The following is a 14670-nucleotide window of genomic DNA, read 5'->3' as shown; positions in this document are numbered from 1 at the left end:
ACATGGCAAGACCCTGTCTCTACTAAAATTACAAACTTTAGCTGGGCCTGGAGGCACACGCCTGTAATCCCAGCTATTTGGGAGGCTGAGGCATGAGAATTGCTTGAACCTGGGAGGCAGAGGTTGAAGTGAGCCGAGATCATGCCACTGCACTCCAGCCTGGGCGGCAGAGTGAGACTCTTGTCCCCCCCCAAAAAAAAAAAAAAAAAAATTCAGAGTTAATGAAAATATCACCCATTCTTATGAACACAATATAAAGTGAGTTTCTCCCTCCACTTTCATATCATCCCCTATGCATTCATGTTACAATATCTATTATATGTTATTACCATGAATGTTATATATTTGTTTTCCTATAGTAATGAGTGTATATATACACACACACAAACTTACTGATAAAATATAATTTCCAATATTCAGCTTAAGGTTTCCCATAAAATAACTCTTTCAATAGAATCTTGCCTGAAACCACAGTAGTACAGAGTTGAAACTTACTCTGTCTTGTTCTTTTTCTCTACTACTTTCAGATATTAAATTTTTGTCCCTCAACCATACTCATCTCAGTAAGAGAACTTAAGAATATTAACTTTTCACTATTCTCATCTTTCTTCCCAAACCCCAAATGAGGACTTTGACTTGTTCCCAAGTCCTCAACTCACAGCCTTTTCTGCAAAAATTACTTTATGCCTTATGATTCTCACATAGATTATGTGGCATCCTTTTATAATATCTCAAAAATATCCATATGTATTAACTCAGTGTACACACACACACACACACACACATCTTTTCCAGAGTTCACTGTTGATAATATTTTTCCTCTCTGTTATTTTCCTTGACTTTTAGATCTCTGTTCTGATTTATTTCAACTATTTTCAATTTCAACTGTTTTCTCAAATGTTTTTCTAAATTAGGTAGGAGAATAATAGACCTTCCAGATCTTTCTCCAAATATTTATTTTGCCCTAGCTGATGGATCATATTTGTCTAAACAATAGATTTGGGGCTTCAGTGTTTTCTCTGTAGGCTGTAAATGGGACTCAACTCTCTATCAGATTCCTCTATTTCATGTAATAAATGTGAGGGTAACATATTCATTTTTATTCACACCTAATTTTTAAAAATCTGAATGTTTTTAAATTTTTCTCTTTTTTATTAGGCTTTAAAACTTTACCAGGATTTTCCTGTGTTTGATTCTTATTCTATTTACTCTTCCTGGAACTTGGAAAGTCTATTAAACTTGTAAAGTCAGTATATTATTCACTTCAAGAAAAATTATGATTGCTCCTTTCCTCCATTTGCTCTTTATTTTTCTCTAAGGACACATGTTATTCACATGATAGGTCTAATGAATATGTTCTCTAAACCTCCTTTCTTTTTCCCACAATATCCACAATTTTATGTTTGTTTCTGTGGCTATTAGCTACTTCTTCCAGTCAGTTATGATTTTAGGTACCAGGACAATAATTCAGGTCTAATCAGTTACCATTCATGCCTTCAATCCATATATTGATTTTCTTTGTTGTTGTTATTTACTTATTTGTTTAAAGCAAAAGGCTTTGAGTTACAGAAATCTGTGGCATCCGTAAAAGCCCTCCAATGCTCGTATTGGCTACTGTTTAGTATACTGTCTTTCTGGGTAATGCCTGCTCTGCCTGTTTTTCTCTCTAGTGCTTTAACCCCTGTGGTTATGACAGTTTCCTTTGTGCTCCTTGGGGCCCTTACTTATCTTGGAAATAGCTCACCAGGAGCACTCTCACAGGTAGGAGCACCATAGAGCTCTTTGCCTTCCTAAGGCAGAGGAGATTAGGTTTGTGGGTATCAGTTCCTTGATGTGGCAGAGAGAATTCTGTCCTTGAGTTCCCATGCAAACTCTCACTCACCAGGGTTAAAAAATGCTGAAGCCTTTAATTCCCCCTAGACTCTCCTTGGAGATCAATAAGCCCGACAGTATTCTGGGCCTCTCTTAGGCTCCTGCAGGCTGGTTCCTGTGTTCTGCTGTGGTCCAGAGGGAACAAGTTTGGCAACTGCTTTCTCCTCTGAGACTTCAGCTAAGGAAGAAGACCTCACTCTCTTCCTTACCTGCTCCTACAGCAGCTGCAGGAGCTACCTGCCTAGCTCAAGAAGACTAACATGGGCTGGAATCTGGAGTTGAGAGAAAAGATGCTACCATCTTCCATTTTTAAAAAATATATATACATATATATACATATACACATATATATATTTCAAATTCACAGACTGATTTGATTAGTGACTAAGTGACTATAAGAACCTCAACCTAAAACAATACTCATACATATGCAGTAAAATTAAATATATTAAATCTTTACTCAATAAATGTGTTACAAAGCTTAGAGTCTCATAAAGATAGTCGAAAAGTATTATCGTAGAAGAACCATTTTTAAACTACTTTTTAAAAAATCATCCCATGAAATGAAAAATAAACAAAAATAAATTCAAATAGCTACACCACAGAAACCAGTGAGTGGTGAAAAAGCCCCAGATCATTAGGGTGGCTCAGGTCCTGGATCATGGTTCTGTTGGCTGCAGTGTAGGCTTTGCATTCAGCTAAACCTGGAATAATGCCTCCTTGGCTATTTTCTAAATATGTGAATTTGCAAAAGTGACTTAAATACTTTATGCCAGTTTGCACATCTTAAAAATGATATTCAAAATACTTCACGGGGCTGTCATATATTTTTAAATAAATAAGGTATATAAATGCTTAGGAATATATGAAAAGTTGTATTGATTAATGTAGCAACAGCTATTAATGGTATTATAATTTGGTCATACACTGAAAGCTTAAAAGACTTGGAGACAAAAATTTCAGACATTCTAGAATCTTTCTTCTGTGCAAATCATCAAATTGAATGTGCTGGTATGTTCTTAACAATATACATGTAGAATTCACGTGATAGAAGAGCCATATCAATTAAGCAAGTATTCCACATGTTTTCAAATTTATACCTTTCTTTCCCCTTGAGATCCAACTATTACCTACACTTACATGATTAGAAATCAATTTCAATGAATATTATAATTGCTAGACCCAATAGTCTTTAACACTTTATGCCACAAAAAATACTAAAATATTTTGAAACTTCATATTTATATCCCCTCCAGATATATATATAAGTAAAAACTGGTGTTCTGAAGATGACTTTTTGATTTTCTTAATATGTTAATTGCGTAATCACAAAAATGATTTTTCTTACCCATATCTGACATTTCAGGCACAGTAACAATGTATGGTCCATCTGTGAATTTTGGAGCGTTGTCATTGATGTCTTGCACTTTGATGATGAACTCGGATTCAGGCTCAAGAGGTTTGTTTGTACGTCTATCAATAGCTTGAGCATGAAGCACATAGTGGGTCTTCTGCTCTCTGTCTAGGCTTTTTGTTGAGTGGATATCACCCGTGGTATCGTCAATGATAAATATAGTCCCAGCACCCTCTCCAGTAAGGATGTACTTGACAGATCCATCACCTTTGTCAGAATTGGAGTGCAGCTGTGAAATACACATGGAATAATTTAGCATATATTTATATTCCAACTTCACATTATGTTCTCTGAAAACTCCCTATCTATAATTACTTTGGCTATGACTTTTCTTCCCTTTACAGTGCCCTGTGTGTTACTACTATCATTTGCTTTTCTGCAGTTTTTTTTTTCACTTGGTTAATCATATGGATATTGCTATCATGGTTTGTCTAAGAGATACAGTTATTGATCTAAGAAAAAACCAATAAACAATATTTATTAAAACAAAAATAGCCCTTATAATTTTACTAAATCCACATTCCACTAACTGCCATAAAGTTGGGAAAATAAATTCCCAGTAGATTATTGTTGCCTTCCATACTTGTGAAAATAATATATTTGGTTTTAATTATTTGACATTCTATTTCACCTTTATGACTAGAAAAAAAATATATGGTAGGACAAATTGAGGTTCAAATTAATTATTAAAATTTTCACAAAAGAGGCACATATTTAAGTCATAGTCACAGTCATGTGTTTAATAATTTGAAAAAAATGAAATCACCTCTAATATAAAGGGCTTTGATGTAGAATATTAAAAAATAGAGTATTTTTGGCCAGGTGCGGTGGTTCACGCCTGTAATCCCAGCACTTTGGGAGGCCGAGGTGGGCAGATCATGAGGTCAGGAGATCGAGACCATCCTGGCTAACATGGTGAAACTCCGTCTCTACCAAAAAAGTACAAAAAAAAATTAGCAGGGCGTGGTGGCGGGCGCCTGTAGTCCCAGCTGCTCGGGAGGCTGAGGCAGGGAAATGGCGTGAACCTGGTAAGCAGAGCTTGCAGTGAGCCGAGATGGCGCCACTGCACTCCAGCCTGGGAGACAGAGCGAGACTCCATCTCAAAAAAAAAAAAAAAAAAAAAAAAAGAGTACTTTTTTAGGGATAGAGTATTTTTTTAGTTAGGGATTATAAAACTTTAACTCAAAATTTAAATAACAGTAATATATTTCGTTGATAAATAGGCTCTCATTTTAATTAATTGAAATACAGTAACAAATCTACACTTACTAAAATTAAAATTATCAAATATTATTTGAATAGATATTAGAAAAGTAACAATAAATTACAGAAGAGGTCTTCAATAAGAAAAATACCTAAAATATTGAGATAATACACTTTGTTGCCATTTAAACTGCATATAGTTTTTGCTAAAGATTCTGCTATAACACCAAAATTCACTTAAATAGTTCCAAGAGTGCCAGTGCTATATTTCTAGCTAGAAATAACAGCAGTATTTTCTCAGTTCACAAATATATTTTCAAGGATTGTTTCTCCCTAGAGGTCTGAACAGTTATCCTTTATATTAAACCTTTTTGGGCACATAACCTCAATGACTTACCTTTTTCTCATTTCTGACACGTAGAAACATTGAAAAAACACAACTTTATTCACATAGCATTTCAGTTTTCTTGCCATAGTAACATGAACATTTTTGAGGTTTTAAAGTCTCTGAACTCTCAGAAGACATTTGGAAAACACAAAATACAGAAAAAGACAATGCAATATGCGAAAAAGATTTTTTTTCTGGGAAATTAGGGCAACTGAAACATAAATGATAGTATGGGAATAATTTCACTTCTTTCTTGAAAGCATGTAAAAAATTACCAGGACAAAATTTTGACAGGAATCACAGAGTAAGATTCAACAGATGAAACCATTTAAAAATGCTTATTTAGATCTTTTATAAAAATGAGCAAAAATACACAGCTTTCAAAGATTCACACTTCATTAGTAAACTGGATACTAAAAGAAGAATGCAGAATGAATTGGGTGATAAAATTGTATGCTTGTATGAAAATGTGTTTATTTATTTATGTCTCTTAGCATATCATTTTAGTATCTAGAAGAAAAGATTCATCTTTCATGAAGCAGACACCCGCAAAGTGTCAATAGAGCAACCTATTTCATATTCTCTAACTTCGCGTCAATCCATCACCAAAATGTAGCAAAGTAAATCAACAAATTCATTTACCAAATGTTTCTAAAATTTTTTCTAGAATACTTGTCATTAAACTAACAAAAGGTGAGATAGTTTGGTAATTATTATGTTGTTATACATAAATTATAAATCTATATATTGTACTTATAACTGTATAAAACATTTTTGCAGAGTGTGTTATGTCTTCAAACAATTTCTAAAAGTTTAACAATGATGAAAATTGGCATTCATCTTCAGGATATGTATATGTGTGTATACATATATATATACATGAAAAATATGTTTAGTGAAATTAATTTGATGTCACTTAGTTTTTTTATTACTAACAAAATGTAGCAATATAAAATTATACTAAGTGTACAGTTAGGTTCTTATTACAGATACTTAAGTATATTTAAAGAAGAATAGGCTTAAATATATAAGAGAAATAGTAAAGTTCTTAACCTACAGCATCTATTAAGCATCTATTAAATATATATACTATACACTATATAGATTCTAGTAATTCAGATATAAAAATAAAAATTTCAGTAATTTTAGGGCTATCAATTTTAAGACTTGAATCTGATTCCATATGTATAACATTATTATAATTCATATATATACTTTTTATAATTAGTAAACAGTTTTTATAATACCTAGTAAACAGCATAAATGCTTCTGAAGATATGACTAATTTGAACCTAGATTGTAATAAGATTAGTGAATTATAATTCAGTAATATTTATATTTTTGGATAACCTTACACCAAATATTATGAAACTTACACAAAAATATCATGAAAATGTATTTCGATTACATTGCTTTCTAAGAATATTTGGCATGAGTTTTTAAGTAATGTAGATGATCATTTTATTAATGAAATTTTAGTTTCTTGGCCAGCTTGGTTAAATCTTGAAATAATCAGATTCCCATGTAACACTAATGGGAAACCATTGTAGTAGTTATTTAGTAGACTGACTAATAGTTTATATGATTATGATGATAACCACTGTGAAATAGCAAAGTGGTTTACTCTCAAGATTCCCTCTCCTCCACCAAATCTATTCTCAAATCTCAGTTCTGTTTGCAATATACACTTTGCAACAGGAATGGAGCCTGAGAGAAACCTTGAGTATTTTGTCTTGAATTTTTTAATAAAAGGGTTTTAAGACTCTAGAGAAGTATTTTATTAATATTTGTAAGCCAAAAAATGATGAATGAATGAAATAGGTGAAAAATAAGGGTAGTTGCAGACACAGAAAACTTGACAAATGGAGAAAAAGCTCTTGAATAGAGATAATCAGGAATATTATGATGATAGAAATATGTCATCTCTGAGTGGGGTCACCAGTGAGACATCAAATGAAAGAGATTGGAAAAGAGCATGGAAATTAGAAATACTCCATATATAGACATGGTAGTGACTCAGTAACCAGTTAAATGTAGGTTACAAGCTTAGCTAGCCACTATACTACTTAAGAGAGATGCCCATGATTTTTTTTACAGTGAAATAAGTAAAAATATTTGGAAGATAAATTTGATTTTAGTCATATACAGTGAAGCCCCCCACCCTTTTTTTTTTATCAGTTTAGTAATACCAAGGGCATTGTAGCAGGGTCTGAATGTAACACCTTATATATACTTTTAGAGCCATGGGATTTTGCAAAGCAGGCTGTATTTTCATGCTGAAAGACAGACATTATATTGTCCTAAAGCAAGAAGAGATAGTCTTTGGGTATCTCATCACATAACAAAGTAGGCTAAATTAACTTCTCTTTAGAGAACAGCAAAGGAATGAGGGGTGAAAAAATAAACAGAAAATGCAGTCACCCTAGTGAAGCAAAATGCTAGTAATCTCTAGCATTACTTTAATAAATTGTCACTTTCTTAGCATTAAGTAGCAACCCATGGCACTTAGAAAGCCAACGTGACTCATATGAGTTAACTCTAGAAAACTATTTATTCACCCTGGACTACATTAGGACCTGAAAATTTATAGCTTTCACTCTAATGCAGAGTTCCTCAATAAAATAATATTATATTCCTTGGGGAAGAATAACTTTAAAAGGTTAAGAAGATGGTGGTGGAGCCATTCATTTACAAAGTTGAGTTTAATTATGTTAAAAAGATAGGTCATTGACTTAAAACTGTAATATTTTGGGATACATAATTTATATACTTGTTTATAAGTAGAAAACATATTTATAATATTTCAGTGGAAGCCAAAAATAAAGGCAGAAATATAGTAATTCCACTATGATTGATCATTATCTCCAAAACTTGCATAAAAATATGTGACTCAATGTGAAAGAAATGTGAAAACATGGGGAATACATGTCACTGAGGAGTATTATGTATCCTTCATTCCAGAATGTATTACATTCTTAAAGTATAGGCAAATGAAACAAAAATCAATCGAACTGTTAATAAGTAACTGATGTGAAATAAAACACATTAAGCAGTAACAGTCTCTTGCTAACTGATAATATATTAGTCTCTGTGAAAAAGCGACATGTATTAACCATAATTTTTAATTACACACCAATAAATGTGTAAAAGGTTATGTTAAAGAGTTAAATAAAGTTTTATTTTTAAAAATTTAATCCATCAAGGTGGATGGGAGTCAGGACTGGATTGCAGCTATAACTCAGACAGATAGAGCAGGATGTGGAGGCTCACATTGTTAATTTTGCCCCAGAATGACTGCAGGAATATCAGGAATCCTGAGAGTACTCGCAGACCCTCTTAAGGAAGCAGATTGCTCCTGCAGGGCCCCCAAGATGCCCCAAATATTGCAAGTGCCCAGGCTGTGAAACAGGGAAAGGGAGATCCGTTGCCCTTGAATACACACCCCCACTGGGGAAACTGAAGGTCTAGTTTATAGGAGAATATTCTGATCTTACCTGGAGCTGTGTGAATTTAGAAAGCCAAGCAAAATACAGGGGTAGAGGAAGCAGTGTCCATTCCTGCTTGGACTCAGGGGAGGATGCAAATCCTGCGTGTAGACTCCACAGACGGTGGAAGCACTAAAGCCCTACTTTCTTTTGCAACTGGGAAGCGGGTTAGCTGGCAGTAAGTTCTCAGCCCTGCTTGCCCATTGCCTGGAAACAGACTAGATGCTATGATGGGGCCACGGTAGGAGTGAGACCAGCCCTTTGGATTGTGTGGGAGCTGGGAGAAGCATGTGACTCCCGGCTCTCCCCCACTTCCTTGACAACCTGCACAACTCAGCAGAGGCAGCCATTATTTTCCTAGGTACATAACTCCATTGACCTGGAAATCTTGCCCTCATCCCCCACAGCAGTGGCAGCAAGACCCACCCAAGAAAAGTCTGAGTTCAGACATGCCTAGCCCTGCCCCCACCCAATGGTACTTCCCTACCCATCCTGGTAACTGAAGACAAAGGGCATATACTTTTGGGAGTTCTAGGGCCCCACCCGCCATGGGTTCCTCTCCATACTAACACAGCTGATGCTCTCTGGAAAGCACCACCTCCTGGCAGAAGGCCAACCAGCACACAAAAAAGAGCATTAAACCACCAAAGTTAAGAACACTCACAGGGTCCATTTCACCTCCCTGCCACCTCCACCAGAACAGGTGCTGGTATTCATGGCTGAGAGACCCACAGATGGTTCACATCACAGGACTCTGTGCAGACAACACCCAGTATTAGCCCAGAGCCTGGTAGACTTTTTGGGTGGCTAGACCCAGAAGAGAGGCAGCAATCACTATACCTTGGCTCTCAGGAAGCCACATCCATAGGAAAAGGGGGAGGACACTATGTGAAGGAAACACCCCATGGGAAAAAAGAATCTAACCACAGCCTTCAGCCCTAGACCTTCCCTCTGACATAACCTACCCAAATGAGAAGGAACCAGAAAACCAACTCTGGTAATATGACAAAACAGGGCTCTTTAACACCCCCAAAAATCCTACTAGCTTACAAGCAATGGATGCAAACCAAGAAGAAATCCCTGATTTGCCTGAAAAGGAATTCAGGAGGTTAGTTATTAATCTAATCAGGGAGGCCCCAAATAAAGGTAAGCCCAATGCAAGGAAATAAATAATAATAAAAAAAGATGCAAGAAGTGAAGGGAGAAATAGTCAATGAAATAGATAGCATAAACAAGAACAATAAAAACTTCAGGAAACATTGGACACAGATAGAAATGCAAAATTTTCTGGAAAGTCTTAGCAATAAAATTCAACAAGTAGAAGAAAGAAATTCAGACAAGTTCTTCAAATTAACCCAATCCAACAAAGACAGAAGAAAGAATAAGAAAATATGAACAAAACCTCAGAGTAGTCTGGGATTATGTTAAATGACCAAACCTAAGAATAATCAGTGTTCTTCAAGAAGAAGAGAAATCTAAAAGTTTGGAAAACATATCTGAGGAAAAAAATTGAGGAAATATTCCCTGGCATTGCTAGAGACCTAGACACATTGCTATGTGTTATGCCAATGCATAGGTCATCTAAAGTTAAGACAAAGGAAAGAATCTTAAGTGCTGTGAGACAAAAGCTCCAGGTATCCTACAAAGGAAAACCTATCAGATTGGCAGCAGATTTCTCAGCAGAAACCATACAAGCTCAAAGGAATTGGGGCTGTATCTTCAGCTTCCTCAAACAAAACAACTATTAGCCAAGAATTTTGTATCCAGTGAAATTAAGCATCATATATGAAGGAAAGATACAGTTTTTTTCAGAAAAACAAATGCTGAGAGAATTTGTCACTACCAAGCCACCACTACAAGAACTGCTAAAAGGAGCTCTAAATCTTGAAACAAATCCTTGAAACGCATCAAAACAGAACCTTTTTAAAGCATAAATCTCACAGGACCTATAAAACAAAATACAATTTAAAAACCAAAAACAAAACAAACAAAAAAAACCCCCAAAAAACCAAGATACACAGGCAACATTATGAATGGAATGGTACTTCACATCTCGACATTAACATTGAATGTAAATTGCCTAAATGCTCCACTTAAAAGATACAGAACTGCAGAATGGATAAGAATTCACCAACCAAGTATCTGCTGCCTTCAAGAGACTCACCTAACACATAAAGACTCACATAAACTTTAAGTAAAGTGGTGAAAAAAAGACATTTCATGCAAATGGACACCAAAAGGAAGCAGGAGTAGCTATTCTCATATCAGAAAAAGACAAACTTTAAAACAACAGCAGTTAAAAAAGGCAAAGAGGGACATTATATAATGGTAAAAGGCCTTGTCCAACAGGAAAATATCACAATCTTAAACATATATGTACCTAACACTGGAGATCCCAAATTTATGAAACAATTACTACTAGACCTAAGAAATGAGACAGACAGTAACACAAGAATAGTGGGGGATTTCAATATCCCACTGACAGCACTAGACAGGTCATCAAGACAGAAAGCCAACAAGGAAACTGGATTTAAACTATACCTTGGAACAAATGGACTTAACAGATAAATACAGAACATTCCATCCAATGGCTGCAATATACACATTTTATTCAATAGCACATGGAACTTTCTCCAAGATAGACCATATGATAGGCCACAAAATGAGCCTCAATAAATTTAAGAAAATTGAAATTATATCAAGCACTCTCTCAGACCACAGTGGAATAAAACTGGAAATCAACTTCAAAAGGAACCTTTGAACCCAGGCAAATACATGGAAATTAAATAACCTGCTCCTGAATCAGCCCTGGGTCAAAAACAAAAGGATGGAAATTGAAAAATTCTTCAAACTGAACAATGATAATGACACAACCTATCAAAACCTCTGGGATACAGCAAAGGTGGTGCTAAGAGGAAATTTCATAGCCCTAAATGCCTACATCAAAAAGACTGAAAGAGCACAAACTGACAATCTAAGGTCATGCCTTAAGGAACTAGAGGAACAAGAACAAACCAAACCCAAACCCAGAAGAAGAAAGGAAATAACCAAGATCATAGCAGAACTAAATGAAATAAAAACAAACAAAAAAAATACAAAAAATAAAAAAATTTAAAAAAAGAAATAAAAAGCTGGTTCTTCGAAGAAATAAATAAAATTGATAGACCATTAGCAAGATTAACCAAGAAAAGAAGAGAGAAAATCCAAATAACCTCGGTAAGAAATGAAATGGGAGATATTACAACTGACACCAGAGAAACACAAAAGCTCATTCAATGCTATTGTATTAGTCAGTGTTCTCTAGAGGGACAGAACTAACAGGGTATATATATATATACATATATATATACACACACACATATATAGATATGTACACATATATATACACACACACATATATATATATACCCTGTTAGTTTTATATTTTATATATTTTTATACATAAATAAAATATAGGATATATATAAGATATATATAATACATATACATATATCTCCTATATAAATATAAAGGGAAGTTTATTAAGTATTAACTCACATGATCACAACATCACACAATAAGCTTTCTGCAAGCTGAGAAGCAAGGAGAGCCAGTCCAAGTCCCAAAACTGAAGAACCTGGAGTCCGATGTTTGAGGGCAGGAAGCATCCAGCAAGGGCGAAAGATGTCGACTGGGAGACTAGGCCAGTCTCCCCTTTTCACGTTTTTCTGCCTGCTTTATATTTGCTGACAGCTATTTAGACAGTGTCCACCAGATTAAGGGTGGATCTGCCTTCCCCAGCCTACTGATTCAAATGTTAATCTCTTTTGGCAACACCCTCAAAGACACATCCAGGGTCAATACTTTGTATCCTTCAATCCAATCAAGTTGGCACTCAGTGTTAACCATCACAAGTACAACCCTTGTCAAGTTGAACCCATACACATCTCCTGAGATCATGCATAATCTTCAAATAAATACAATAATAAGGTCATAATTACACCTAACATAATACAACTGTCCTCCGTACAACTGGAAACACGCCAACCCCCAACCCAAACACTATCACATAAAGTTAACAATATTTAAGTGCTGATACGAAGTCAATAAATCTTACGTCATATGATAAAGGAAATAAAATAAAGATATTTTCTTCATACAAGTGTATACATGTACAAATATTTTTAGCAAAAGAAGGAGGAAATACTCATGACAATTACAGTCCCCATTGCTGCAGATGGTCACGTGGTCGTAGCTGGTATTGATGACTACCTTCTTCTACTACCTATTCTGTATTTCTTTGCCTTCAGCAAGGACCTCAGCAGGTCGTGATATTTTCCTGGTGGAGTGACCCAAACCTTCACTCCTGAGAAGTCTGGACCATTTGTAGTCCTGCCTGGATTGGGCTGTTGTAGTTTCCATTAACCTTAATCACAGGGAATGATAATACTAAGAGATGCCCGAATGGATCTCCTGTATCCCATGCATACTGTTCTTTACCTCTGTTGTGGAGTAGTGGACTGATTTCATCTTGATAGTCTGGGTCAATCACCCCAGCCAACACTGTAACTCCCTCCTTAGTTTGTTGGCTTAAAGGTAGGAGAAGCCCAAAGTGGCAGTCTTAACTTCTAGTTCAATGGAATTGTTGCTATGTCTCCTGGTGTCAGTGTTCCTCCCTCTGGAACTAAGGCCTCTAGGCCAGCAGAATGCAATATCACAGTAACAGGAAGCAAATATTTTGCTAGTGGATCACTAGGGGTGATGGTGTGTGTTGCCACTTCTGCTTCTATTCCTTGATTCCCGGATCCATGAATCTTTGCGATGGGAGAAACAGTACAATATAGTGGATGCTGATTCAGAGCATACCCAGCCTTCTGGATAACTTTGCCTCAGCCCTGCAAAGTATTGTTACCTAGTTGGTGTTGTAATTGTGACTTCAAAAGGCTATTCCACCGTTCTATCAATCCAGCTACTTCAGGATGATGGGAAACATGGTAAGACCAGTTAATTCCATGAGGATAAGCCCACTGCCACACTCTTTTGTTGTAAAGTGAGTGCCTTAGTTAGAGGCAATGCTGTGTGGAATACCATGAGGGTGGATAAGGCATTCCATGAGTCCATGGATGGTAGTCTTGGCAAAAGCATTGTGTGCACGATAGGCAAACCCATATGCAGAGTAATTGTCTATTCCAGTGAAGACCAACCTCTGACCTTTCCATGATGGAGGAGGTTCAATATAATCAACCTGTCATCAGGTAGCTGGCTGATCTCCCCGAGGAATGGTGCCATATTGAGGGCTCAGTGTTGGTCTCTGCTGCTGGCAAATTGGGCACTCAGCAGTGGCTGTAGCCAGGTCAGCCTTGGTAAGTGGACGTCCATGTTGCTGAGCCCGTGTGTAACCTCCATCCCTGCCAACATGGCCACTTTGTTCATGGGCCCATTTGGCTATGTCAGGGGTGGCTAGGGAAAGAGGCTGAGTGGTATTCACAGATCAGGTCATCCTATCCACTTGATTATTAAAATCCTCCTCTACTGAGGTCACCTATTGGTGAGCACTCTCATGGAGTACAAATGTCTTCAGTTTTTGACCACCCATAGAGGTCCACCCACATAACTCTTCCCCATATTTCTTTGTCACCAATTTTCCGATCATGCTTCTTCCAAGTCCCTGGCCATCCAGACAAACCATAGGCTACAGCCCAGGAATCAGTAGATAATCACACATCTGGCCATTACTCCTTCCATGCAAAGTGCACAACCACATGCACTGTTTGAAGTTCTGCCCATTGGGAAGATTTCCCTTCACCGTTGTCCTTCAGGGATGTCCTTAAAAGGGGCTGTAGTGCTGCAGCTGTCCACTTTTGGGTAGTGCCTGAATATTGTGCAGAACCATCTGTGAACCAGGCTCGAGTCTTCTCTTCCTCTGTCAACTGATCATAGGGAACCTCCCATGAGGCCTTCAGTGCAGACTAGGGAAGAGAAGGCAGGGTGGCAGGAGTGGAGACCATGGGCATTTGAGCCACTTTCTCATGTAACTTACTTGTGCCTTCAGGACCTGCTCGAGCCTGATCATATATATAACCACTTCTATTTGATGATAGAATGCTGCTGTGTATGACCCACTTCATGGCTAGATGGGTCACAAAGCAACCAGTTAAAGATAGGCAGTTCAGGTCGCATGGTGACTTGATGACATATAGTCAAATGTTCAGTTTCCACCAAAGCCCAGTAACAGGCCAAGAGCTGTCTCTCAAAAGGAGAGTAATTATATGCAGAAGATGGCAGGGCATTGCTCCAAAATCATAGAGGCCTCCACTGTGATTCACCTA

At 36.6% G+C, this 14670-nt stretch overlaps 1 protein-coding gene across 7 annotated transcripts in view; it reads right to left on the bottom strand.

Moving 5' to 3' along the window:
- The window catches only part of CDH18 (cadherin 18), a 1109578-nt gene that overhangs the window by 278659 nt on the left and 816249 nt on the right, over nucleotides 1-14670 (bottom strand). For all 7 annotated transcript variants that reach the window (XM_063811379.1, XM_063811380.1, XM_063811382.1 and 4 more), the window contains one exon: nucleotides 3221-3515. In XM_063811379.1, coding sequence (XP_063667449.1) covers nucleotides 3221-3515 — 295 coding nt within the window. The remainder of the gene's footprint in view (nucleotides 1-3220; nucleotides 3516-14670) is intronic.

The sequence above is a fragment of the Pan troglodytes genome, chromosome 4, assembly GCF_028858775.2.
Source record: "Pan troglodytes isolate AG18354 chromosome 4, NHGRI_mPanTro3-v2.0_pri, whole genome shotgun sequence".
In the NCBI taxonomy this organism is placed as follows: domain Eukaryota; kingdom Metazoa; phylum Chordata; class Mammalia; order Primates; family Hominidae; genus Pan; species Pan troglodytes.
The sequence above is the reverse complement of the archived record's forward strand: the minus strand, read 5'-3'. Positions and strand labels throughout refer to the sequence as shown.